Source organism: Colobus angolensis, unplaced genomic scaffold, assembly GCF_000951035.1.
Source record: "Colobus angolensis palliatus isolate OR3802 unplaced genomic scaffold, Cang.pa_1.0 Scaffold126, whole genome shotgun sequence".
Lineage (NCBI taxonomy): Eukaryota > Metazoa > Chordata > Mammalia > Primates > Cercopithecidae > Colobus > Colobus angolensis.
The window spans coordinates 9,684,369-9,712,299 of NW_012113808.1; the positions used below are offsets into that span (position 1 = coordinate 9,684,369).

General features: G+C 37.5%; 1 protein-coding gene across 2 annotated transcripts; it reads right to left on the bottom strand.

The window, feature by feature from the left end:
• Positions 1-26,349, bottom strand: CCDC181 (coiled-coil domain containing 181). 2 transcript variants are annotated; one of them, XM_011933430.1, is made up of 6 exons: positions 26,167-26,349; positions 23,711-23,850; positions 19,899-20,849; positions 17,971-18,117; positions 2,406-2,557; positions 1-332 (listed from the first exon to the last, which is right to left on the bottom strand). In XM_011933430.1, the coding sequence occupies exons 2-6, from the start codon at positions 23,825-23,827 to the stop codon at positions 173-175; spliced, it is 1,527 nt and encodes a 508-aa protein (XP_011788820.1). In that variant the 5' UTR covers positions 23,828-23,850; positions 26,167-26,349; the 3' UTR covers positions 1-172. The 2 variants fall into 2 exon arrangements, with proteins under 2 accessions (XP_011788820.1, XP_011788818.1); XM_011933428.1 differs by having other exon boundaries at positions 2,406-2,560.
• Positions 26,350-27,931: the final 1,582 nt, after the last annotated feature.

Sequence of the window (27,931 nt, forward strand, 5' to 3'; positions counted from 1 at the left end):
AACACTGTGAGAAAAAAAAATTTATTTTGTTCTAGTATTAAAAAAAATTCACTGTCAATAAAAGATAAATACCATTTCCATAATTTAGAGTACAACCAAAGTACACAGACCATAAGAAATTATATCCAAAATTTTGATAGCAGCTGCCCACTGAAATATTTAATAGACCCTTTCAGTTATAATGATCAGTAAAACGAAAAGGTTTGGCTTCTGACATATATAGGTGGTGCTGTAACTGTTTAGAACGCTTAGCTTCTAGTCGGAGCTGTCTAGTTCTCTCTCTGACAGCTTGTTGCTCTGCTATTTTTTCTATTCGTTTCCTTCTTAGCCATCTGTAGAAAGAGGCATGATCAGATTTGGTGAGTATCAACCTGAATACACTCTTCATGCTATAAAGTTACTACTATAGACAAAATAAATGGACATTTCTTTACAATGAAATACTGTCACAACACAACTTTTTAAGTATTAATTGAAAAATGTAGATTACACCCAAGGCTCATACAAGAAAGGATAGTTAGATTTGGGGTCAAATGTTTGAAATTATCTGTCTTATGATGAACTGCCAACTTAATTGGTTTTTTAATAATAAAGACTATTTTATGTGTGCTGTAGGTCCTATTCTTTTTTAAAAAATAGGATTTCTTACCATTTGGTAGATTTCAAATAACTTACACTTTGTAACTAGCTGTATTCTAAAACATTACTTAGCTAGGTTAAGAATACTGTCATGCAGAAATTCTGCCTTACTCTTCTTACAGGTAAATTATAGAGCTTTTAAGTCCACAAAATAGTTCTTAAAGTGAAAAATAAGCCAAACATGAAAACATCAAAAGTAGGAAAGGAAAAGTCCACATTCTAACAAATTCAAGTCTTAAACCTTGTTTAAATAATAGCAAAAATAACTGCATATACACATATACCTGGTATATAAGTGTGTGTGTGGTATGTGTGTGTGTGTGTATATATATGTGTATATATATATGCACATACATATATACCTGGGTTTTTTTTTTTTCCGAAATCTAAACAATAAGTGTATTAGAAAAAAAGAAACTTACTAAATATCATAATCTGATGATATGTGGTTCTGAATTGGCTACTAGTTTAAGCAAATAAACTAACTCATTTATGGGTCAGTTGGGGAATAAATGGATATGGGTTGGATATTAGGTAATATTGTCAATGAAAGATTGCAGAATAACATATACAGTATGATCTCAGTATTTTGATATTGAAAATATATGTACAGAGAAATACTTAGACAGTATGCACACTGGTGCTAACAGTCACAATTTCTGGGTGATGAAAAAGTAACTTGAAACTGCTCCATTTTTACAATGCACATTTACTGTTTCTGTTATAATAAAAGGGTATGTTAGAAAAAGAAAAAGGAGGCTGGGCATGGTGGCTCACACCTGTAATCCCAGCACTTTGGGAGACCAAGGTGGGCAGATCACTTGAGGTCTGGAGTTTGAGACCAGCCTGAGCAACATGGTGAGACCCCATTGCTACTAAAAAAAACACAAAAAGTAGCCAGGTGTGGTGGTGCACACCTGTGGTCCCATCTACTCGGGAGGCTGAGGTGGGAGAACCACTTGAACCTGGGAGGGTGAGGTTGCACTGAGCTGAGATCATGCCACTGCACTCCAGCCTGGGTGACAAAAAAAAAGAAAGAAAGAAAGAAAAAGGAAGAGAAAAAGAAAAGAAGGAAAGAGCAAAAGAGACGAAAGAAGGAAATGAACTTCAAACAACTGGACTCAATATTCACATTTTGTCCCCCAACTCTCCCCATGCTTGCTAGCAAAAATATGAAGCCACATCTGTATTGTCAGAATTAGGCAATGCAGTGTCTTACCCAAATAACTAAAAAAAATCAGGTTTGCCTTAAATTACCAAAATATGTACCCAAATCTCCTTTGGTCTATACAGATTTTCCTCCTTAGTCCACCTTTCTTTTACTGGTAAATGCAACTTTTACTGGTTGCATTTATTGGTAAATACAGTGCATTTATTGGTTGCATTTACTGATAAATTCAGTTTTTCTGAGGGCTCTGTAAGAGAAGCATAACCAATCTTCGACCCATTTCTCACAGAAACAAACAAACAATAAATGATAAGGTATCAAAGGCTATCACACTGGTGCTATAAGAAATAATTTAAGTATTTAAAAGTATCTTGAAGAAAAATTGGTATGCATGTATATAAAACACTCCATATATGTAATATATATAATGGAATTAAAGAATTATACATTTTTAAAAGCATGAATTTAAAACTGAATAGGTACGTGCTGTAAGAGAAAACATTTTGAGGGATTTTTTTTTTCAATCTTAATTTATCATATAACTTTTAAAATGACCATGAGGAAGGAGGAGGGGGGAAATGCCCTGCCTTTAACTTACTGTTTAAAGGCCCTTTCCCGGCCTTCTGTTCCTTTAAGGAAGAATAAGCATTCCTCTTGCTTTCTTAGTTCTTCTTTCTTTCTTTCTTTCATCTGCTCTTCATGCTTTTTTTTAAGCCATAATCGAAAAGCTTGTTGTGGATCTCTGTTTTCCTGCTGATTAGAAAAACAAGCTTTACTTAGTTTAGATAAACAAGAACTACGTTTTGAAGCCCTGCTTATAGGATCCTACAAGAATACATTTCCTGCTCTTCAATTTTTCATAATAATGCCAGCCTCATTATCTGCATTCCTAGTATCCAAACCAAATACATCACGCTTAAGTTTTAAGAATATCTTTCAGAAGTTACTTAACTGCTAAGCCCATTTTTCAAAACTGTAGTTCCTATTGTAAAGGGTAGCCACAAGGATTTTCAGTCATAAGAATTTTCTTATAAAGATAACAGCCATGATAATTTTAACATAAGAAAAAGCTAGTAGGAGTGGCTTATTTCGTGCTCCCTCAAAGTTCATGATGAATATTATCTTCAGGGAATTTTCAGAAGTTGAAAGAGCTCTTATTTGGAGGAATCAAGAAGAAAAAGAGGACAGATTTGGTACTCTTTGCCCTTGGGAAAAGTGTGACCTCATGTGGATTCCTGGCTAGAATGCAAAAGGAAAAGATACATTCATTTAATACTTCCCCCAAATATAAGCTTTGTGATCGAGTTTATATCTTGCATTTCCCTCATCTGTTTCCTGTATCTTGCATTTTTCCCTTGTTTGTAACCCACATTGCCAAATATGCTCTAGTCTAATTTAGAAGATTATTCAGGATCTTTGATGCACAACTGAACTTTGTGGAGAGGACCCCGGATCTAAAGAATCATTGCCAAACACCTGGAAGTCTGGGAATGGCTAGAAATGACAGAAAAGTGTTCAATTGGGAGTTATAGATCAAAAGAGTCCAGATACAAAGTAATAGGAATAAGTTCTGGTGTTCTATTACAGAGTAGAGTGACTACAGTTAACAATAATGTATATTTCAAAATAATGAGGAGAAGATTTTTGAATGTTCTCATCGTAAAGAAATGACAAGTGTTTGAGGTAATAGCTAATTTTGTGTACATGTATCAAAACATCACACTGTACTCCATAAATACATAAAATTATGTGTCAATTAAATACAATTTTAAAGTTAAAATATTTTTAAAGAGTCAAGGATTCAGGGAGCAACAGGATACATAGGTATCCCCCTTCTTTTGTTCTTTCAACAGATATTCATACTATTTACTACCTAACAAGCACTAAAGTACTGAGTTGCATTAATAAAATTAAGGTTCCCTCTCTCACACATTCTGTACTGTACAATAGAGTAACCACAAGTCATAAGTGGCTATTTAAATAAAATTTAAAATTCAGTTTCCCAGTAATACTACATACATTTCAAGTGCTTAACAGACACACATGGCTAGCAGCTACTCTAATGGACAGTGCAAATACAGAAAATTTCCATCATCCCAGAAAGTTCTATTGGACAGTGTTCTGCACAGACAGGATAAAAATAAGTGACAGACTGATTGACTGACTGATCTGATTCAAAAGAAAATATGGGAAGGAGAGTAATAAAGGCAGCAGTGAGGAGAAAGGATGGTATTTAAATAGAAAAGTGAGGGAGGAAGTTACGGGATATCTGGAGAAAAGCTGTGGTAACAATAACAGCAAAGGAGCTAAAAGGGATTGTGTTTGGCATGATCAATAAATAGCAAAGAAGTCAAAGTGAAGCTGTAGCAAAGTAGCTGAAGAGTGGAAGATGAAGTCAGGGAAGTAGCAGGGATCAGGTAACATATAACCTTGCTGGCCATGGTAGGAACTTTGGATTTCATTTTGAGATGAGAAGCCATTGGGGGTTTCTGAGCATAAGTGACACAGTTTATTCACCACTTTAGAAATATCATTCTGGCTGCTATGTGGAAAACAGACTGAATGAGGGAGAGACAAGGTAGAAGGGGGCTGGGATTTTAGGCTTTTGTAACAGTCCAGGCAACAGAAGAAAATAGTGGTTTAGATTAGGGTAGTGGGACTCTGTATATGCACTGAAGATAGAACCAACATAGTTTGCTCAAAAATTGAATGGATAGTTTTATGTCATGCTTTAAATGATTATTTTTAAAATTATTCCAGGTTTATTAGTATAACAAAAATTCAAGAAAATGTATTTTTAAAATTTAAAGTAAATTACAGCAGAACTATCATCAAAATGATAGACTGCATTGGTACGCAAAGATGTCACTGCATAAGATCATAGCAAATAACTCTCAAAAGTGGAGGGAACCAAAATAAAAAATTAGAGGAAAATAAAAAATTATAAAGGTAAAATATGAATTATATAAATAATTAGTGATGGATTATCTGATTATAAAAAAAGGATAAATGACTGAATTGGAGACTTTTGCATCTATCCATGATGGAGTAATTGGTATCAGATTTACCCTTCTGCCCTAATTAGCCATAAAGCTAGACAAAATGTATGCAGCAGCTTGATTACTGAGAGTAAGAAAACACATGCTATAACTCCCATATTCACCCTGGCTCTGAACTTGGTGATACTTTCCAGACAACAGTATAGGAAGGAGGAGCCATAGCATCAAGCAGTCATTAGTCCCACTGGGCTCATGAAACAGAGATAGGAGTCTGGGGCTGCTGAGACAGCTGAATTTCCAGGACAGGGTACTAGAAAGGAAGCAGTCATGTGGACGGATGGTCCAAAAGTCTATGCAGGGGTTTCCCTTGGGCCTTGGCAAGGCCTGGGGTGCACATGTGTAGAGTGAGGCTCTGTAAGGTCTGACAGAGAGTGGCTGCTGTTAATGAAAAAGATTACAAAGGTCGCATAGTTTTGGAGACATTGGAGTTCCAATCCAATTATAGTGGGAATACTTCATTGCTTACCTTGGTCAACCACTTACAACCCTAAAAAGGCCATGCTTTGGAAGTATGGATCATGTCCTAGAGTAAGGACCATGATCTAGGACTAAGGACAAAAACAAACTAAACCCATCCTAATGAAGCATAAAACAAAGTCTGACAGGATCAAGAGGATTCCTTACTAATTTAACTGCCTACCAGAAAAAAATTCAATACCCTTTAAAGGAAAACAGTGTATTCTAGATTTCCTTGCAACTTTTTTATTGGGTAAAGATCCACAGTCTATTAACCAATTTTAAAAAATCGCTAGATATCTAAAGAAACAAGAAAACGTGACCCATAATCCAGAGAAAGAGGCCTTCAATAGTAACAGATCAATCCTAACATGACATGGATATTGGCATTTTGATACAAACAGGTCTAATATTTAAGAAATGGAAAGATGAATATAAAATAGGTCTAATATGTAAGAAATGAAAAGGTGAAAATAATGAATAAACAGAGAATCTCAGTAAAGAAATGGAAACTTAAAAAAATAAACTGATAGAAGGATCCAAGATGGCCGAATAGGAACAGCTCCAGTCTACAGCTCCCAGCATAAGTGATGCAGAAGACAGGTGATTTCTGAATTTCTAACTGAGGTACTGGGTTCATCTCACTGGGGCTTGACAGACAGTGGGTGCAGCCCGCGAAGCAGGGCAGGGCATTGCCTCACTCAGGAAGCACAAGGGGTCGGAGAATTCCCTTTCCTAGCCAAGGGAAGCTATGACAGACGATACCTGGAAAATTGGGACACTCCCACCCTAATACTGCACTTTTCCAGCGGTCTTAGCAAATGGCACACCAGGAGATTATATCCCACACCTGGCTCAGAGGGTCCCACACCCACGAAGCCTCACTCACTGCTAACACAGTAGTCTGAGATCAAACTGCAAGGCCGCAGCGAGGCTAGGGGAGGGATGTCTGCCATTGCTGAGGCTTGAATAGGTAAACAAAGGAACCAGGAAGCTCGAACTGGGAGGAGCCCACCACAGCTCAAGGAGGCCTGCCAGCCTCTGTAGACTCCAACTCTGGGGGCAGGGCATAGCTGAACAAAAGGCAGCAGAAACTTCTGCAGACTTAAATGTCCCTGTCTGACAGCTTTGAAGAGAGTAGTGGTTTTCCTAGCACGGAGTTTGAGATCTGAGAACGGACACACTGCCTCCTCAAGTGGGTCACTGACCCCCGAGTAGCCTAACTGGGAGACACCTCCCATTAGGGGCCAACTGACACGTCATACAGCTGGATGCCCCTCTGAGATGAAGCTTCCAGAGGAAGGATCAGGCAGCAACATCTGCCGTTCTGCAATATTTGCTGTTCTGCAGCCTCCACTGGTGATACCCAAGCAAACAGTGTCTGGAGTGAACCTCCAGCAAACTCCACTAGACCTGCAGGTACAGGTCCTTTTAGAAAGAAAACTAAAAAACTGAAAGAACATCCACACCAAAACCCCATCTGTACGTCACCATCATCAAAGACCAAAGGTAGATAAAACCACAAAGATGGGGAGAAACCAGAGCAGAAAAGCTGAAAATTCAAAAAATCAGAGTGCCTCTTCTCCTCCAAAGGAACGCGGCTCCCCCCCAGCAACGAAACAAAGTTGGACAAAGTTGGATGGAGAATGACTTTGACGAGTTGAGAGAAGAGGCTTCAGACGATCGGTAATAACAAACTTCTCCGAGCTAAAGAAAGATGTTCGAACCCATCGCAAAGAAGCTAAAAACCTTGAAAAAAGATTAGAAGAATGGCTAACTAGCATAAACAGTTAGAGAAGACCTTAAATGACCTGATGGAGCTGAAAACCATGGCACAAGAACTGTGTGACGCATGCACAAGCTTCAGTAGCCAATTTCATCCAGTGATAGATAGGGTATCAGTGACTGAAGATCAAATGAATGAAATGAAACAAGAAGTTTAGAGAAAAAAGAGTAAAACAAAATGAACAAAGCCTCCAAGAAATATGGGACTATGTGAAAAGACAAAATCTACGTCTAATTGGTATACCTGAAAGTGAGGGGGAGAATGGAACCAAGTTGGAAAACACTCTTCAGGATATTATCCAGGAGAACTTCCCCAACCTAGTAAGGCAGGCCAACATTCAAATTCAGGAAATACAGAGAATACCATAAAGATACTCCTCGAGAAGAGCAACTCCGAGACACATAATTGTCAGATTCACCAAAGTTGAAATGAAGGAGAAAATGTTAAGGGTGGCCAGAGAGAAGGGTCAGGTTACCCAAAAAGGGAAGCCAATCAGACTAACAGCAGATCTCTTGGGAGAAACACTACAAGCCAGAAGAGAGTGGTGGCCAATAGTCAACATACTTAAAGAAAAGAATTTTCAACCCAGAATTTCATATCCAGCCAAACTAAGCTTCATAAGTGAAGGAGAAATGAAATCCTTTACAGAAAAACAAATACTGAGAGATTTTGTCTCTACCAGGCCTGCCTTACAAGAGCTCCTGAAGGAAGCACTAAACATGGAAAGGAACAACTGGTGCCAGGCACTGAAAAAACATGCCAATTGTAAAGACCATCAATGCTAGGAAGAAACCGCATCAACTAACAGGCAAAATAACCAGCTAGCATCATAATGACAGGACCAAATTCACACATAACAATATCAACCTTAAATGTAAATGGGCTGAATGCTCCAATTAAAAGACACAGACTGGCAATCGGATAAAGAATCAAGACCCATCAGTGTGCTGTATTCAGGAGACCCATCTCATGTGCAGAGACACACATAGGCTCAAAATAAAGGGATGGAGGAAGATCTATCAAGCAAATGGAAAACAAAAAAAAAGCAGGGTTTGCAATACTAGTCTCTGATAAAACAGACTTTAAACCAAAAATCAAAAAAGACAAAGGGCATTACATAATGGTAAAGGGATCAATGCAACAAGAAGAGCTAACTATCCTAAATATATATGCACCCGATACATGAGCACCCAGATTCATAAAGCAAGTCCTTAGAGACCTACAAAGAGACTTAGACTCCCACATAATAATAGTGGGAGGTTTTAACACCCTGCGTCAATATTAGACAGATCAACAAGACAGAAAATTTACAAGGATATTCAGGACTTGAACTCAGCTCTGTACCAAGCAGACCTAACAGACAGCTACAGAACTCTCCACCCCAAATCAACAGAATATATATTCTTCTCAGCACCACATCGCACTTATTCCAAAACTGACCACATAGTTGGAAGTTAAGCACTCCTCAGGAAATGCAAAAGAATGCAAATCATAACGAACAGTCTGTCACACCACAGTGCAATCCAATTAGAACTCAGGATTAAGAAACTCACTCAAAACTGCACAGCTACATGGAAACTGAACAACCTTCTCCTGAATAAAACAACCTTCTCCTGGGTAAATAACAAAATTAAGGCAGAAATAAATAAGTTATTTGAAGCCAATGAGAACAAAGACACAATGTATCAGATCTCTGGGACACAGCTAAAGCAGTGTTTAAAGGGAAATTTATAGCACTAAATGCCCACAGGAGAAAGCGGGAAATATCTAAAATCAACATTTTAACATCACAATTAAAAGAACTAGAGAAGCAAGAGCAAACACATTCAAACGCTAGCAGAAGGCAAGAAATAACTAAGATCAGAGCAGAACTGAAGGAGATAGAGACATGAAAAACCCTTCAAAAAGATCAATCAATCACGAATGGTGAGTAGCCGCAGCAGGACGGAGAGGCGCAGGGGAGGTTTTCCTGGTTTCGGACCCCAGCGGCCCCATGGTGAAATCCTCCCTGCAGCGGACCCTCAATAGCCACTGCTTCGCCAGAGAGAAGGAAGGGGATAAACCCAGTGCCACCATCCACGCCAGCCGCACCATGCTGCTTCCAGCCACTGCTTCGCCAGAGAGAAGGAAGGGGATAAACCCAGTGCCACCATCCACGCCAGCCGCACCATGCTGCTTCCAGCCACTGCTTCGCCAGAGAGAAGGAAGGGGATAAACCCAGTGCCACCATCCACGCCAGCCGCACCATGCCACTTCTAAGCCTGCACAGCCACCGCCACAGCAGCAGTGAGAGTTCCAGGCTCTCCCTCCGCTGCTGTAGTAACCCGGGTCGGGGCCTCGGTGGTGCTCCTGATGCCCCTCACCCACCCCTGAAGATCCCAGGTGGGCGAGAGAATAGTCAGAAGGATCACAATCTTTCAGCTAACTTATTCTACTCTGATGATTGCCTGAATGTAACAGAGGAACTAACCTCCAAGGACAAGATGAGGATTCTCAACCTCCAGTCCAGGCTCACAGACACCAAACGCATTAACTGGCGAACAGTGCTGAGTGGAGGCAGCCTCTACATCGAGATCCCGCCGACGGCTGCCTGAGGGGAGCAAGGACAGCTTTGCAGTTCTCCTGAAATTCGCTGAGGAGCAGCTGCGAGCCGACCATGTCTTTCTTCATTTGCTTCCACAAGAACCACGAAGACAGAGCTGCCTTGCTCCGAACCTTCAGCTTTTTGGGCTTTGAGATTGTGAGACGGGGCATCCCCTTGTCCCCAAGAGACCCGACGCTTGCTTCATGGCCTACACGTTCGAGAGAGTCTTGGGGAGAGGAGGAGTAGGGCCACCTGGGGGCTGGGCATCTGGCCCCTGGGGCCACCCCTTGTCAGCCTGGTGGGTGGAAACGAAGACTCACTCATCTCACCTGGGTTTGTCCGCATGTTGTAATTGTGCAAATAAATGCTCACTCCAAATTAAAAAAAAAAAAAATCAATTAAATCAATTAATCCAGGAGCGTTTTTTTGAAAAGATTAACAAAATAGACTGCTCTCCAGACTAATAAAGAAGAGAGAAGAATCAAACAGACACAATAAAAAAAATGATAAAGGGGGTATCACCACTGATGACACAGAAATGCAAACTACCATCATATAATGAACTATATAATACTAAAAACACCTCTTTGCAAATAAACTACAAAATCTAAAAGAAATGAATAAATTCCTAGATACATACACCCTCCCAAGACCAAACCAGAAATAAGTCAAATCCCTGTATAGACCAGTAACAAGTTCTGAATTGAGGCAGTAATAGCCTACCAACCAAAAAAAGCTGAGGAACAGACAGATTCACAGCTGAATTCTATCAGCAGTACAAAGAGGAGGTGGTATCATTACTTCTGAAACTATTCCAAATAATAGAAAAAGAGGGCCTCCTACCTAACTTATTTTATGAGGCCAGCATCATCCTGATACCAAAGCCTGGCAGAGACACAACAAGAAAAGAAAATTTCAAGCCAATATCCCTGATGAACATCGATGTGAAAATCCACAATAAAATACCAGCAAACTGAATCCAGCAGCACATGAAAAAGTTCAAGATCAAGTCGGCTTCATCCCTGGGATGAAAGGCTGGTTCAACATATGCAAATCAATAAACATAATCCATCATATAAACAGAAACAATGACGAAAACTACACGATTATCTCAATAGATGCAGAAAAGGCCTTCAATAAAATTCAACAGCCCTTCATGCTAAAACCTCTCAATAAACTAAATATTGATGGGACACATCTCAAAATAATAAGAGCTATTTATGACAAATCCATAGCCAATATCATACTGAATGGGCAAAAGCTGGAAGCATTCCCTTTGAAAACTGGCACAAGACAAGGATGCCCTCTCTCACCACTCCTATTCAACATAGTATTGGAAGTTCTGGCCAGGGCAATCAGGCAAGAGAAAGGGTATTCAAATAGGAAGAGAGGAAGTCAAATTGTCTCTGTTTGCAGATGATATTATTGTATGTTTGGAAAACCCCATCGTCTCAGCCCAAAGTCTCCTTAACCTGATAAGCAACTTCAGCAAAGTCTCAGGATACAAAATCAACGTGCAAAAATAACAAGCATTACTATATAGCAATAGTACAAACAGAGCCAAATTATGAGTGAATTCCCATTCACAATTGCTACAAAGAGAATAAAATACCTCGGAATACAACTTACAAGGGATGTGAAGGACCTCTTCAAGGAGAACTACAAACCACCGCTCAAGGAAATAAGAGAGGACACAAACAAATGGAAAAACATTACATGCTCATGGACAGGAAGAACCAATATTATGAAAATGGCCATACTGCCCAAAGTAATTTACCGATTCAATGCCATCCCCATCAAGCTACCATTGACTTTCTTCACAGAAATAGAAAAAACTTCTTTAAAGTTCATACGAAACAAAAAAAAAGAGCCTGCATAGCCAAGACAATACAAAGCAAAAAGAACAAAGCTGGAGGCATCATGGTACCTGACTTCAAACTATACTACAAGGATACAGTAACCCAAATAGCATGGGACTGGTAACAAAACAGATATATAGACCAATGAAACAGAAAATAATGCCACACATCTACAACCACCTGATCCTTGACAAATGTGACAAAAACAAGCAATGGGGAAAGGATTCCCTATTTAATAAATGGTGTTGAGAAAACTGGCTAGCCATATGCAGAAAACTGAAACTGTACCCCTTCCTTACACCTTATACAAAAATTAATTCAAGATGGATTATAGACTTAAACATAAGACCTAAAACCATAAAAACCCTAGAAGAAAACCTAGGCAATACCATTCAGGACACAGGCGTGGGCAAAGACTTCATGACTAAACACCAAAAGCAATGGCAACAAAAGCCAAAATTGACAAATGGGATCTAATTAAACTAAAGAGCTTCTGCAGAGCAAGAGAAACTATCATCAGAGTGAACAGGCAACCTACAGAATGGGAGAAAATTTTTGCAATCTATCCACTGGACAAAGGGCTAATATCCAGAATCTACAAGGAATTTAAATTTACAAGAAAAAAACAACCCCATCAAAAAGTGGGCAAAGGATATGAACAGACACTTCTCTAAAAAGAAATTTATGCAGCCAATAGACATATGAAAAAAAGCTCATCATCACTAGTATTAGAGAAATGAAAATTAAAACCACAATTAGTTACCATCTCACACCAGTTAGAATGGTGATCATTAAGAAGTCAGGAAACAATAGATGCTGGAGAGGATGTGGAGAAACAGGAACGCTTTTACACTGTTGGTGGGAGTGTAAATTAGTTCAACCATTGTGGAAGACAGTGTGGCAATTCCTCAAGGCTCTAGAACCAGAAATACCATTTGACCCAGCGATCCCATTACTGGGTGTATACCCCAAGGATTATAAATTATTCTACTATAAAGACACATGCATATGTATGTTTACTGAGGCACTATTCAAAATAACAAAGGCTTGGAACCAACCCAAATGCCCATAAATGATAGACTGGAGAAAGAAAATGTGGCAGTTATATGCCATGTAATAGCATGCAGCTATAAAAAAGGATGAGTTCATGTCCTTTGAGGGACATGGATGAAGCTGGAAACCATCATTCTCAACAAACTAACACAGGAACAGAAAACCAAACACTGCATGTTCTCACTCATAAGTGGAAGTTGAACAATGAGAACACATGGACACAGGGAGGGGAACATCACACACTGGGGCCTGTCGGGGGCTAGGGGGTTAGCGGGGACATAGCATTAGGAGAAATACCTAAAGTAGATGACAGGTTGATGGGTACAGCAAATCACCATGGCACGTGTATACCTGTGTAACAAACCTGCACTTTCTGCATATGTATCCCAGAACTTAAAGTATAATTTAAAAAAATAATTAAATACAAGTGAATACTAAGTAAAAGGAGTGGACTGCTGGACTGGAAGATTCAAATATATGACGTCTGCACAAACTACTTTAAATATAAAGCCACAGATACATTGAAAGTAAAATATGAATAAAGTTATACCATGCAAATGGTAAGCATAAGAACACTGGTGTGGCTACATTAACCTCAGACAAAATAGACTTCAGGATATGAGGGACATTTCATAAAGGGAAAAGGTCATTATCAGGAAGACATAAAGTCCTAAATGTATACCCACAACATTTAAAATACATGAAGCAAAACTCAACAGAACCAAAGAAGAAATAGGCAAGGGGCACAATGATAGATGAGATTATTAACACTATTTTCTCAGTAATTCATAGGAAAAATGGGGGAAAACAATAAGCATGCAGAAGATCTTGACAACACTATCAACCAGCTAGACTACATTGACATTAATACAACATTACCTCCAATGCAGAATACACAAGGTATACAAGTACCTATGGACAGTTAACATAGACTATATACATACATACATTTTCATGTGTGTGTATACATATATAGCACTGAGCAAGAGAAGCAAATTTCAAAACAATGATGGAAAGACATTTTTAGCTATTTTTCCTAAAAATGGCAATAAAAATTACATCACCTAAGATCTTTTATTCATCTAATGTAAAAAAGGTCATTCCACAATCTATAAATGCTTAAGATATTTTCTGGAAACTATGACTCACATTATACAGGATGTCCCACAGAAATAATCAACATAATGCACTTATTATAGCAATGTATTAATAAGCCAAATTAATCAGCTACCAAATTGTGCTATATATTTCAGCTTCAGTAGAGACAAAGTTCATAAAAGTACTTCAGAATTCTATTAGCTTGTGATACTATTTCTCATTAAAATCTATTTTTGAGACAGACTTGAAATGTAGCAAAAAATACTACATATACAAAATAAATATTCAAAGGGAAATATATAACCATGATGTCTTCTACATAAATATTTTGCAATAAATTATGTTCAATGTGACTCATGTTTTCTGAGAATACAATCCAAGATTACTATTTATTATGTACAAATATAGCACAATTATGTACAAATATTGCACAACAGAACATACTGTACATTTATTTTTGCAAATACCCCATTTAAAAAATTTAATACACGGAATGCCATGAGGCCTGAAGGCCCATCATCGTCCAAGAAGCTATCAGCAGTATGGCCATAGCTGTGTTTTCCATGGTCACTGACTGAAACATAAACTCCTATTGTCTTCTATACCTTTAATCACTACAGCAATATGCTGTGCTGCTTCTTTACCCAATCCCAAATTCCTCCTGTCCTTCATAACCCCTGTTAGTTGTCTGTAATTCCTATTCAATGATATAAAAACTCCCAAATAACATCCATCCTCCCAAGTCACTGAAAGGGATCTGGCCCTAAATTTCCTATCTTATGCAAATTTTGATTCTCCCCCAAGCCACATCTTCTCTGAAACAGAAGCTGCATTTTCTGCCATACTTCAAGTACTTCAGTGGTTAGGCAAATAAATTAATATTCTCTTCATTCCCCCATATGTCTTCGAAATTGTATTTCTCCATTTTCCTGAGAAAACCCATTCTCCTTTGATATTTGTATCATTGGCCCTATTAAAGATAGTTATCTAACCAACCCTGATCACTCCTGACTCAATATTCCTCTCCATCCCAGTCCCAAGGTATATTTATAACTACATAGAAGAGCCATTGAACATCCACCCCCACAGACCTTTGATTCTCTCATCTTCTATGCCTTTCTCCAAAACACTTGCCACCTATTTCTATGGCCATATCCTCATCGCACAAACTACTCCATCCACAAACTACTCTGAAATCGCTAATTTCCTATCTCCAGTCTCAACATTTCTCCTGAAAACTAGATAAATTTCTCCAACTAATCTTCAGTATCTTCACCTGGATATTTTGTGCGTACCTGAAACTCAACGATTTAAACTGGTCACCCCTCCCACGAGGAGTGCAGTAGGCTTAAGCAGATTCCAGCTGAAAAGCTGTAAGAATCTGCGTGTTCTAGGGTTGGGACGCTAGGCCCCAGTGGCCTGGATTTTCTAGTGGGATCTTATGATCCATGGGTTGCACAGTTCTGTGGAAAAAGCAGTTTCCCCTTCTGGGTAGCGTGCTCATTCACTGCAGACCCTTTGCTGGGGGGAGGGGGTTCTCCTTTCCCGTGTAGCTCTCAGGCGGGCCATGCACTACACTATTCTTCCTTCTGTCCATGGGTCACGCCAGCCTTCTAGTCAAGTTTGATGAGAGAACCTGGATACCTTGGTTGCCAGTGAAGGATTCACACGCTTATTATGCTTTTTTCCGATGGGAGCCTCTAATCCCCACTGTATCTAGTCAGCCATCTTGGCCGCATCACTCCTATTATTTTTACCTCCTTTCCTTTTCTTAATGAATTGGATTGAAACATCAGAATACAGTTATTTAATATAGAACCTTACATGTTTCTGACTATAACAGGTTTGCCTAGAGTATTTCCCCATTATAGTGTTTATAATCTGCATTTTATTAGGAATTTTTAAAAAGAAATTATACCTTTGCTGTATCTTTCAAGATAATATTCTTTTGTCTACTTACTGATGTGATGAATGATATTAGTAGATCTGTTATTACTGATCCATAATTTCCTTCCTAAAATAAATCTTACTCAGTATATTATTATTTTACTATATATATCAGTCAAATTTCTCCATATTTTCTCTTTTAGTTTATGTCTTTTCTGCCTTGCTTGTGAAAGCACTGCCCATCCCAAGATTTTAAAAAGCTAAAAACTTCCACAAATGGAATAAACACTGTAACAAAAAATATATTTTCAGACTAGGAAAATATATAACATATCAATAGACAAAGGATCAAAATCTCTCATATACCACTTCGATAATAAAAACCAAACTAAAAAAGGAAAAAGATTATAAACAGGAAATTCACGGAAGAATACACATGCTATATAAATAGAAAAACCAATTGTTTTCCCTTCTCATTCACACTCAACACAGAATACTTCACCTCTGGTTACCAAAATGTGGGAGGGTTCCCATTTCCCACACTGACAAGTTTAACACCAGCTGGGTATCCTACAGTTTAATCCAATCCTGATAATACATCCCTGGAGTTAGCATCAAATCCCATGTGTTAAGGGCTCAATCCCTCAAGATTGCCTCCACTTCAGATATCAATCAAAAGCCTAGATTGTGACCAGTGCTTCTGTCTGACCAGCTATATATTGCCAGGGTGGGGAGTGGTGGGAACATGACCCTCTCCTCACGTTTAATTTGCTAGAGCAACTCACATAACTCAGGGAAACACATTTACAAGTTGATTAATAAAGAATATAATAAAAGACACAAATGAAGAGCTACACAAGGCAAAGTATTTGGGAAGGGGTGTGAAGCTTCCATGCCCTCTTGGGGGCAGGCCACCCTCCCAACACCACATTTCCCATACCGTAGAAGCTCTCTGAACCCTGCAGCTTCGGGATTTTTATAAAGGCTTCATCACATAGTCATTGAGATTATTAACTCAATCTCTAGCCCCTTCCCCCTTCCTACAAGAAAGGAGTTAGAAACGAAAATTCCAAGCTTCTAATCATGGCTTAGTCTTTCTGGCAGCCAGTCCCTATCCAAGAGCCCACCAAGAGTCATTTTATTAGAACAAAGAGAGTCCTATCACCTAAGAGGTTCCAAGGAATTAGCAGCCCTTTGTCAGAAGCCAGGATAAAAGCTCAGTTATTAGAACCAGAAATACATGTAGAACCCCTATCACTCAAGAAATTAAAAAGGTTGTAGGAGCTGTGTGCCAAAAACTAGGGGTAGAGACCTATATCTATCTCTTATTATTTCTCACACATACTCATACACAAGCATGTATATTATTAATTTGAAGAAAAAATAAGATGATAACCCACACACTGTGTTAGTCATTCACTCTCACACACTGTTGGAGAAACAGGTGTAGCATTCACTCTCACATACTGTTGGAGGAACTATAAATTCATATTATCTTTTGGGAGGTTATTTTTGCATCTTTAACCAAACATTTCACTCTAAACCTTCAACAATTATAAATTCCCCTCTGAAGAACTTCTCCTACAGATTACTGATGTTCCCATAGAATGTACCTCTTCACTACAGCACTGTTAACTAGCGCAACATCGGAACCAACCTAAGTATCTACAAATGAAGAATGGCTTAATAAATTAACATTGTAATACCATGCAGCTATTTGAAAAAGAGAGATTTAAACATAATGGCCTAGAAAGAGTTCCATGATGAAGTGAAAAAAACTGAATAAAACTTTTGTCATGTAAATATATAAGTAAGATATAAAACGATTTGCACCACCCTGTTAAAAGTAGTTACCACTGGAGATGAGCCTGGAAGAGCTTAGGGTTGAATTTTCAACGTTTACTTTACATATATATCTTTTTTTAGTAAGGATATGGATGATTTTTAAATTTTCTCTTGGATTTTCTGTTTTTTAAATTCTTTTAAATTAAATAATTTGGTGTCTTTAATTTGCTAAAGATTTACGTAAGATTTCTATATGTCTAGTCTTAAGTGAGATCAGTCTGTAGGGTTTTGTGGGGGGAGGGGGGGTGTATCTTTGTCCTGTTTGAATACCAAAGTTACACCTTGAAAAAATGAATTGATAGTTTTCTGTTTTCTGTTCCATCAAAGTCTGAACAAAATAAGAATCATTTCATTTTCACAAGGCCTCTTAGAACCTAATTGTAGTTATCTGCATGTTGCATCTTTTGCAAGGGTAGTTCTTGAACAACTTTTCTACTACTTCCATAGGCTGTTAGTCTGATATCCAGACTCCCTTCTGTAAATAAGTTCAGCTTTCATATCTGTATAAACTTATTTTTCAGAGAAGTTTTACTTACTCTACTGTTCATGTCTTCAATATCCTTTGCTTGTTGAATTCTCCTCATTTCTAAGACTTGCTCTCTTTTCTTTCGCAACCATGCTTTAAATACTATGTCATTCTCTCTCTTTTTTTCTTTCTCTTCTTCTATTTTTCGTTGCTCTTCCTAGTAAAATAATATGAAAAGACATTACTAAAAGATTAATAAAATTGTATGAATTATCAGAGTAGAGAGATATATTTTGAGATCTGAAATTAGGATTCCCTGATCCTAAAATTTTCCATCAGAAAATTGGTCCTTCTAGGCCAGACGCAGTGGCTCCTGCCTGTAATCCCAGCACTTTGGAGGGCCGAGGCAGGCAGATCACTTGAGGTCAGGAGTTTGAGACCAGCCTGGCCCACATGGTGAAACCCCGTCTCTACCCAAAATACAAACATTAGCTGGGCTAATTTAACAAGTTCATAGTTAAATTTTCTTCAAATAATGGAATTCTAAGTGTTTTCCTTACATTTTGACAATATAGCAAGACTTTCTAATTCCTTTTGATTGAACAGAAAGAAGAGAGGAAAGGAAAAATTCTACCAAACAGTGTAAAATATATTTGAGAATATCTATATACTATTTTCTGAGCCGTAAAGTAGCCCATATTATAGAAAATATAAATGAATTTATTAAAGATTAAATTTTACATTATTTATACATTTCCATTTCACACAAAAGACTTTGGATGCTTTGCATGAATACAGTATGACGAAAGATGATTATCTTTCCAAGGGGAACATTCAGGTATATTACACAGAAGCTAACAGCCAAAGCACTGATCGTTAACGGAGTTGCCAAAGGGAACACTGAAATGATGCACTTAGGTTAGAAAGACAAGAGTATAGCAACCCAACCCAGAAAATGTGTGCATAAAAAAGCAAAGCCTTCCCCTGAAACCAACTAAAACATGTTAAAAGTCTTAGTACTTGAAGACCATGTCTTGAGCCAACTTAGTTATAGGATACCGACACAACAAAAGTGTATTTCAGAACAAAGAGTATGACATTCAGAAAAGAGCATCAAAATGAAAACAGAATTATCCGTCCTTCACACTAAAGACTAACATCAGTTCATTAATAAAAAGGCAGTGACAACTATATAAAATCACTGGTATAACTTTTGTAAAAATATACACACATACCTACACATCTGTGTACAGCAAACATATTGATGTCATTCTCAAAAAATTATTTTGTATTGTCACCAAATTCTTATATTTTGTATGGCTCAGCTTAATACCATTAGGTTTCCAGTAAAACAAAGAATTGGAGCACTGATATAAGTAATTCCGAGAAAACTCACCAGTTTAAGTCCTGGAATTCTCAATTATAAGATACATAGAGTTTCACATAAGAACAAATATGAAAAACAAAAAAATTAATTTCTATAAGGCATTTTGGAGACCTTTCATTAAGAATGTTAGGCTATATTCTTAATCTGAAACTAAAATCCTGGAAGTAAAAGAACTGTAGGCATAGAACATAATATGAAACACATGCAAGTAAAAGAATTACAGTCCAAGTCTTCCTGTTGCCTCCTAAACCTCTACACTTTGTGCCTTCATTTTTCCATCTGACATTTTATTTTTACCTATCATATCAAGATTACTTTCAGCAGTCACTTAACGTCTCGTGAGTCTCACCTTTAAAATGAAAGGATCAGATGAAGTCATCACTGAGTTCTCCGCTAACACAGTCTACTATTCTTTGTGATCCTTACAAGGACCAAAGTAATCACCATGTTCACTCCATAAATACACATTCTTAATAATCAGTCTAACAATAGATAAATAAAGAAATCAAAAGAAGTCTTCAATGGTTTGAACAACTGTTTTAATTCCCATTGCATTTATAAAACAGTAAAACATGCTCTACTTTTAATATAATGCCCACTTAGGTTCTCACCTCTCTTTTCAGCGTTTCTCTCTTTTGTTCTAGTTGTTTTTGTAGTTCTTTCTGTCGAGGGGAAAGACAGTATGTTGAAGTCACTGGTGAGATATGTGCAGACTGTGTCCTGTGATTATATTTCCCATTTCCTTTACTTCGATCTGAGTTGGCAGCAGAGCCTGGACAAGTCTTGCGGTTGAGTGGTGGCTGAGGGATATAAACCAGTGGCTCTCCTGTTGATGAGTGAGTGACAGCATGAATCTTTGCTGCAGAATCTTCTTTCTTGGTGCCACTGACAGAGGAGTTGGAAGATCTGAGTAACAAGTGCTGAGGGTCATTTTCTGTACTATTTGCATTATTAATGGGAGGCAAAAACCCCTGACTCGCAATGTCTTGTAAATTCAGAAGTTCAAATTTTCCATCTCTTTCTACCAGTATTGTCCTATCCTTGTTTTCTTCACAACTTGCATTAGTAAGTGACAGGAGCACATTTTCTTGTCCAAAATCATTGGAAATACATAACTGTGACAGTTTCCCAAACATATTCCTTTCGTTTTCAAAATAATTTTTAGAAGTATTAGTGTCTTCCAGTGGAGGAACTTCCAAATCAACTAATTTGTCCTTGAACTTAAGTTTTCGCTCCCTTTTATCATTCACGGGTTCTTGATTCTGTAGAAGCTTGTTAGCTTGTACAATTTTCTCCATAATATATCTCCTTACTTCCTCATCCTCTTCCTCCTCCAAGTCTTTCTGGCTTTCTAGTTTGGATTCCTGGAAAGAGTTTTCGCTATCTGAATCTGATATGGGATCCAAAGGTTGAATACCTGGTACAGAAATTATGTCATTTCTTCTTGGTGAGACCTCATCCTGCAAAGATTTGTCAGGATCAGAATGCTGTTTGTTGTGCTCTATTACTATTCCATTCTCTTTTAAGTCTTGGTTAATATTCTCCTCCTTCTCACAAGCCATCTAAAAACAAGATATTTTTCAGTCAAAATTGAGATTCTTCATTTATCAGTAGACATACAAAATGGGATTTTCCTGTTCATGTAATTTATTTTGTGAATGGGAAAATTTAAGTGTTTATTGCTCATAATTTGCTCATAACATTGTAATTCATACTTATGAGTATTCAAGGGAAATACATGTGACAGCAATGCAGGAAAAATTCAACTTTAAATTTGAATCTGATGTTGATTTTTAAACATTTTTATGCTAATGTGTCTAACTACAAATAACAATATTAGCATTCCTTCCCCTATAAAATTTTCCTCTCTTTATGTTTTCAGAAAAACAATTTTCAAAAATGTTTCCTCCTTGTAATATTTGCATTCGTCAGTCAAACATCTTTCTTCCCAGACCATTTCAAGGACGAATTATTTGGTCAAGTCCTAATCACTTGAGGTTCTTTTAATCTCTTCAGACTATTATTGTCACTATAATCTGCAGGACCTATCTACATTCCAGGTCAATTTTTACCTCTAGATCAGATTTTCATTCTTCAACTGTACTCAGAAATTCCAGTAATCCATGCTAACCACCATCAGGTAACTTGGCATTACATTAAAAATAATTAATTCCACATGAACCATAAACCAGTATCAGTACAGCACAAAACTCCACTCCACTTCTGCTATATCTAACTAAAAGCTTATATATATATAAAAATATATAGTACATAAATGTATATAAATATTATACATATATAATAGATATAATATATAAAGGTATATAATATAAATATTATATATACATTTTTTCTCTTTGTCAAAGTTCTCTCCCTCCTAAAGCAGTCCTATGGGAGTTACTACATGCTGCTCTCTTCAACCCCTTAAAATCACTTTCCTCCTTCACTTGCTCATAGGTCATCCTGTGCGACAGTGAAGGTCATCTTGTCTGATAGTCAGATGTCCAACAAGCAAATAAACCTAGCCCATTAAAATGACTGCCAATTAACTGTGATTTAACTAAGATCTCTGTATCACAATTGTTCATTTTAGCCTTCTCTAGTTCATTTTTTTATTTTTCCAGTATCATGAGGATGGCAGATCTCTGGTTCATTCTTACAGTCTCTGTTTCTAAACTCTCCTTTGGCTTTTATTTCTTTTCTTTTGAAAACCCACTTTTTACAAATAAATCTTCCCCTGACCCTTTTATGTGTCTCTAGCTCAGTCATACCCTTTTCTCAAAAGCCTCAAAAGAAGAGGTTATTACAATCATCCACTGGAATGTGTAAGATTCATAACAGCACTTTTATTTTATCCCAGCTATATATATATATATATTTTTTTTTTTGAGACAGAGTCTCGCTCTGTAGCCCAGGCTGGAGTGCAGTGGCCGGATCTCAGCTCACTGCAAGCTCCGCCTCCCGGGTTTACGCCATTCTCCTGCCTCAGCCTCCGGAGTAGCTGGGACTACAGGCGCCCACCACCTCGCCCGGCTAGTTTCTTGTATTTTTTAGTAGAGATGAGGTTTCACCGTGTTAGCCAGGATGGTCTCGATCTCCTGACCTCGTGATCCGCCCGTCTCGGCCTCCCAAAGTGCTGGGATTACAGGCTTGAGCCACCGCGCCTGGCCTATCCCAGCTATATTTATCCCTAGCACCTAGAACAGCCTCTGATATATGATAGGTGATCATTAATACTTGCTGAATTAGAAAATGAAACAATAAATCATTCCTATTACCTCTCTAATTCTATCACACTGTGCTTTGGATCTCACACCCTTCCAGTCTTAAGAAACTGGTTCAACCTTACCATTCTGGGTATCTGCCTCTACTCATTCTGCTTATTTTTCTGTTAGGATGCATAAAACTCCCATTTAAAAGCCATCTTAGAAAAATTTTTACTTTTGACTCTGTTTCCATCTTCAAATATTGTGTATCCCATTTGTCTTTTCCATTATATTCAAAGCAAAATGGAACTAAGAAATCTGTAATATAAAACCTGCATTTCCTCACAGTCTTTTCCTTAACACCTTTAAAACTGGCTTCTGCTATAATAACTCTGATCATTATCCCTCTGAAGTCACCTATTTATATCCCAGTGCTATTCCTTTTCCTACTTATTGATACTAACTTACATATACACATATATATACACACATACATATGCATATATACATGTATATGTTTTATAGAAATACATATACACATTATACATATGTAAAGAGAAAGAAATAACCTATCTTGAGGCAGAAACTGGTTAATTTTCCTGGAGTTCCTTTTTACATCTCTGATAAATAGTATATGACCATGCTTAATGGATCCACTTTTCCTAGAAGTATTCCTGTGACTCAGACTTTGACCCTTTACTTTTTTCTATATATTCACTGCCAAGAAGACCTAATTCAGTCTTAAAGTTTTAAATATTAGCTAAAAGGTCATGTGTTTAGAGGATTTGCTTTATTTTTCATTTATTTTAATAGCATAACCCCATGCTTTTACCCAAGTTCACAGAAAGTAGGAATTAACTGTATTTTTTACTTTCAATGCAATAAATCATGATTGTACTATTTATTTATATTATTTAAATTATAATTTTATAATGGTCATTTTAGTTTTATTAAATGCTAGTGTAATAACTGTTCTCTCACTAACACTTGTTGAATTAGAAAATGAAACAATAAATCATCTGCCTATGCCTTAGGATACAACATTTAAGCAACCTATGCCTCATTTTTCTTATCTTTAAGATGAGGATAATAGTAATTCACCCAATGTAGATCAAAGAAATTTTGTGATGTTTAGATGAGATAATAATGTGAAAACCTTAAAGAACTGCAAAGCACTTTGTAATATAATTATTATGAATGCTGTTGGCAACACATACCTCTATTATGCTGGCATCACTTTTTTCATTTTCATTAATTAACCACTCCAGGTCCTTTTCAAAGTCATCTTCATATTCTTCACTTTTTTTTGAATCAGTATCTTTAATTTCATTCATTTTCTGTTTGTGAAGGAAATATGCTATAAGATTTTAAAGGATAAGGTATATGTTATGCCCACTCTAGAGGAGGAATGGCATATGGAGATTAATGCTATAGGTAAGCTAGGTAACACAGAGAAACACAAAATGGAATGTTCAAAATGAACATGCACTTGAATACACCATAAAAGAGAGATTTGCAATGGCAAGACATTTCCATAGGTAAACATTCCTAAAAACTCTCCCACCTTCCCCCAATTCCCCAAATAATTATTGATGTTGGCTCCCTTTCCCTCTCAAGATAAAGTTAATCTTCGATACACTTTAGGTATGCTGAATTAATAAATAATCCACAAGCTGTTTTAGTCATTAGCTTCGCTTTGTTCTCCCCAAACCTTTGGCCAGACTAAGTTATTACTGAATAATAATGTTTAATTATTCAACTTAATTATTATTGAAAAATAACTGTTAATGTTCAACTGTATAATTATTATTATTTTTCTAAACTATTCATTGGACTATAATTCCTTCCAGATATTTATTTATTTTAAACAAAAAATACAAAGCAGATTTGCTAAAGGACTCAAAAGTAAGCCCTTCAATAGTTTCTAAATCAGGTTGAGCACAAATTTTGAAGTGATCTGGAGAAACCAAATCAACACTTCAGAGTGAGTTTCACTTCCTAACTGCAAGACAAGCTAAATTGCTTAAGCTGTTAAGTCTAACTACCCACCAATTAAAAGCAAGGGCACCATGAATGACACAGAGTAAACTAAAACTCACTGTAATCCAAAATACTTACAGTTAAAATAGCACTTTTCACAGTCACAATGCCTTGGAATAATCAGTTTTCCTTTCAGAGCAGGAATCTTGAAATTTATTATTTTAAGATGTTTGAGTTACATAAATATATATCTTTGGAACTCTTCAGTGCTTTCCCTTATTTTATGATAAACATAGTTCTGAACTCATAAATAAATGGTTGCCTGAAGACTTTAGTAGATATGTTTTATTGTTTACAGAGAATCGCACCCACATGAAAACTAAAATTTAAAATGAAAACATAAGATCTGTATAATAAATTTAAAACACAGTAATTAAAACTTAACAGGTTAGGGGTCTTTAAGTCATACTATTATGCCATAATTCAAAGGAAAAAAAAAGTCATAGTTAAGGTAACTCTTGAGAAGTAAATTAAGTCGCATCAAATCTGAAGTGCAATTCTTTTCCTGTAACTTTAGAAGAAAAAAAAAAACCCTCATGACTGGTTCTCAAGTAAACAAAGAACATAAATTGCAAACTCTGGTTATCAAATCTCTTAAGCCTTTTTCAAATGCGTCACAGGATATTCAACCCCTGCAATTCTTCTAATCTTCATCTCCAGGGTACTGTCCATATGGTACACAGTCAACAAGCTAGAACAAAAATACATCTTACACAATCACTTAACACTTCCTACTTTATGCTTGTGAGTTTCGCACATTTAAATTTCAACATTTATCATCAGTAAAAATGTAGGTAAGTGGCTTAAACCAACTCTACCCTCTTAATAGGTAACCGTAGTAAGAGACGGAAATCAGTTCCTTCCTCCCTGTCTGGTAAATCCCATGTGGATAGGTGAACTGCTGATCTTTCAGTAGGAGTCTTAAACCAAGTCCATATGTATACATAATTTTGATAACTTTCTTCCAGAATTCAGGATATTCAAAAATAGTTTAATCTAAATAATGGAGTCCCGTCTTACAGCGTTTTAAACATATGCTTGCTTAAAAATCTAAGAACTGAAAGCATGTCAAAGAGAATGCCTTTTAATATAAAATAAGTACTTAAGCAAAAACTAATCCATAACATCATGAAACCATCTGGCCCATTATTCCTGTGTATCCTGCCAAGACTGTGATCCTATAAGTTTTTAAAAAATCATAACCTGTCACAAAGTATAATGATAAATATTTTATGAACTTAAGGCGATAATTTTAATCTGTATTCAGGATCCCAAGGTACCACCAACGAAATGAGTATCACTGCCTTTTAATGGAAGCTACAATTTCGGTAGTGACTTTTTCTCCCAGGGACAAAATAATTACTCTCCACGTTCAAGAACTTTGAGAGGGGAAAGAATATGACAAAAACTTAGTCTAAGCTACCCTCAGAGAGTTTCCGTGTTACCAGACTTCCCCACCAATGCCAGACTCGGTGGACCTCGGACTCCAGAGGATAAGACGCCACGAGAAAGCTTCTTCCCTCACGACCTACCTTCCCTCCCAGCTCTACCAGACATTTATACCTTTACCCTCTATCCCACCGTTAATATCTCCGCATCGTCCTTCCTTTCTCTCCCTCTATATCCCTCCTGCCTGTGTAAAATGCGGCGGCTGGGGTCACAGAGATGGCCAGAGGAGTTCTCCTCTCCTCCTCTTTCTAAGCTCTTCACATTGAGGCAAAGGAGACCCCGTCACCCGCCTCCGCGGCAGCCAGGACCACACTGCCATGGCAACAGCGTGCCTCTGCGTCCTCCATCCGGGCCTCTCTACGAGAGCGACAAAATCCCGCGCAGGCGCACGCGAGAACACCTCCCCCTCCCGGCATCCATGCCGGTGCTTGCAAAGGTCCGGTCAAGCTGAGGTTTCTACGGGGACGACCGAGGAATCCACGCATCACAGACGTTATTAGAGACTCGCGAAGTGCCGCTGTGTTGGTTGTGAAATTTCCCTCTTGTAGCTATCTCTCGTCAGATTTAGAATTCCTTAGGACAACTTCTAAAACTACATTTCTATATGTTATGTGCTTCGCAGTTAACGTAAAAAAGTAGTTTTTAGTTTTCATTAGTAGATAAGCAAATTGCTAATTAGTTACCATATTTTTGACCCTCAGCTTTTTTTCCGAATCAAAACCAAAACTTTACCCGAGAGAGTTGCCAAAGAAAATAGAATTTTTGTTCCAGCTTTGAGGCACGTCAAAATGTCAACTAGAATTTTCTCAAATTCCCGCTTATCTTTATGTATAAAGGCAAAGCAAGATGAATTTTAGATTGTGGTGAAAGTTGAGAAGATTTTAACAACTATCCATTCCCAGCCAGAAACAAATAAGAACTGGGAGAAGTAAAAATATTTCCTCAGTACAATGCAGTGTGTTCAGATTATTTTTAAATTGTTTATTATTAGGATTTCTATCACTTGATATGATGGAGAGCACCTTTTCTCCAAGAGAGGCAATGTAAAATTAAATTTTTAGATACTCTTAAAGTTATAGACTTAAGGTTTTTTAAAATGAATTGTAACATTGAGTGCACTTCCTAGATGTGGTGTAGTTGTAATGACCTAATGTTTCTACTGCTTCAGCACTTGAAAAAAGAACCCCCCAAAAAGGTTATTCACTGTTAAAGGTTGAAGAAATTTTAGTCAAATCTCCTTTAATGGATGTAGAGTTGTAGAGTTACTTACCAAAGCTGGAAGTAGACCCTGGGTTTCAGAATTCCTGGGTTAATAGCTTTTTCCTCTGGTCATCCCCCTAAATTTGTATTTTTCAAATAATGGGTGCTAGCGGCATTTTTTTTTTTAAGTTTCAGTAGGTTTTGGGGGAACAGGTGGTGTTTGGTTACATGGATAAGTCCTTTAGTGGTGATTTCTGGTATTTTGGTGCACCCATCACCTGAGCAGTGTACACTGCACCCAATATGTAGTCTTTTTTTGTTTTGTTTTGTTTTGTTTTGTTTTGAGACAGAGTCTCACCACTGGAGTGAAGTGGCACAATCTTGGCTCACTTCAACCTCCATCTCCCGGGTTCAAGCGATTCTCATGCCTTAGCCCCCAGAGTAGCTGGAACTACAGGCACACCACCACGCCTGGCTAACTTTTTGTATTTTTAGTAGAGATGGGGTTTCACCATGTTGCCCAAGCTGGTCTCCAACAACGGAGCTCAGGCAGTCCGCCCACCTCGGCCTCCTAACCATTATGTAGTTTTTTTATCCCTCACCCTGCTCCCACCCTTTCTCCCAAGTCCCTAAAGTCCACTGTATCATCCTTATGCCTTTGCATCCTCATAGCTTAGCTCCCACTTATAAGTGAGAACATGTGATGTTTGGTTTTCCATTCCTGAGTTACTTCACTTAGAACAGTGATG

Coding starts and splice junctions, on each gene's coding strand:
- CCDC181 (XM_011933428.1), bottom strand. CDS start 23,827: ATGAATGAAATTAAAGATACTGATTCAAAAAAAAGTGAAGAATATGAA. Junction 20,850..23,710: donor GTGATGCCAGCATAATAGAG/GTATGTGTTGCC, acceptor TCTTGTTTTTAG/ATGGCTTGTGAGAAGGAGGA. Junction 2,561..17,970: donor TTGAAGACATGAACAGTAGA/GTAAGTAAAACT, acceptor TTTTCTAATCAG/CAGGAAAACAGAGATCCACA.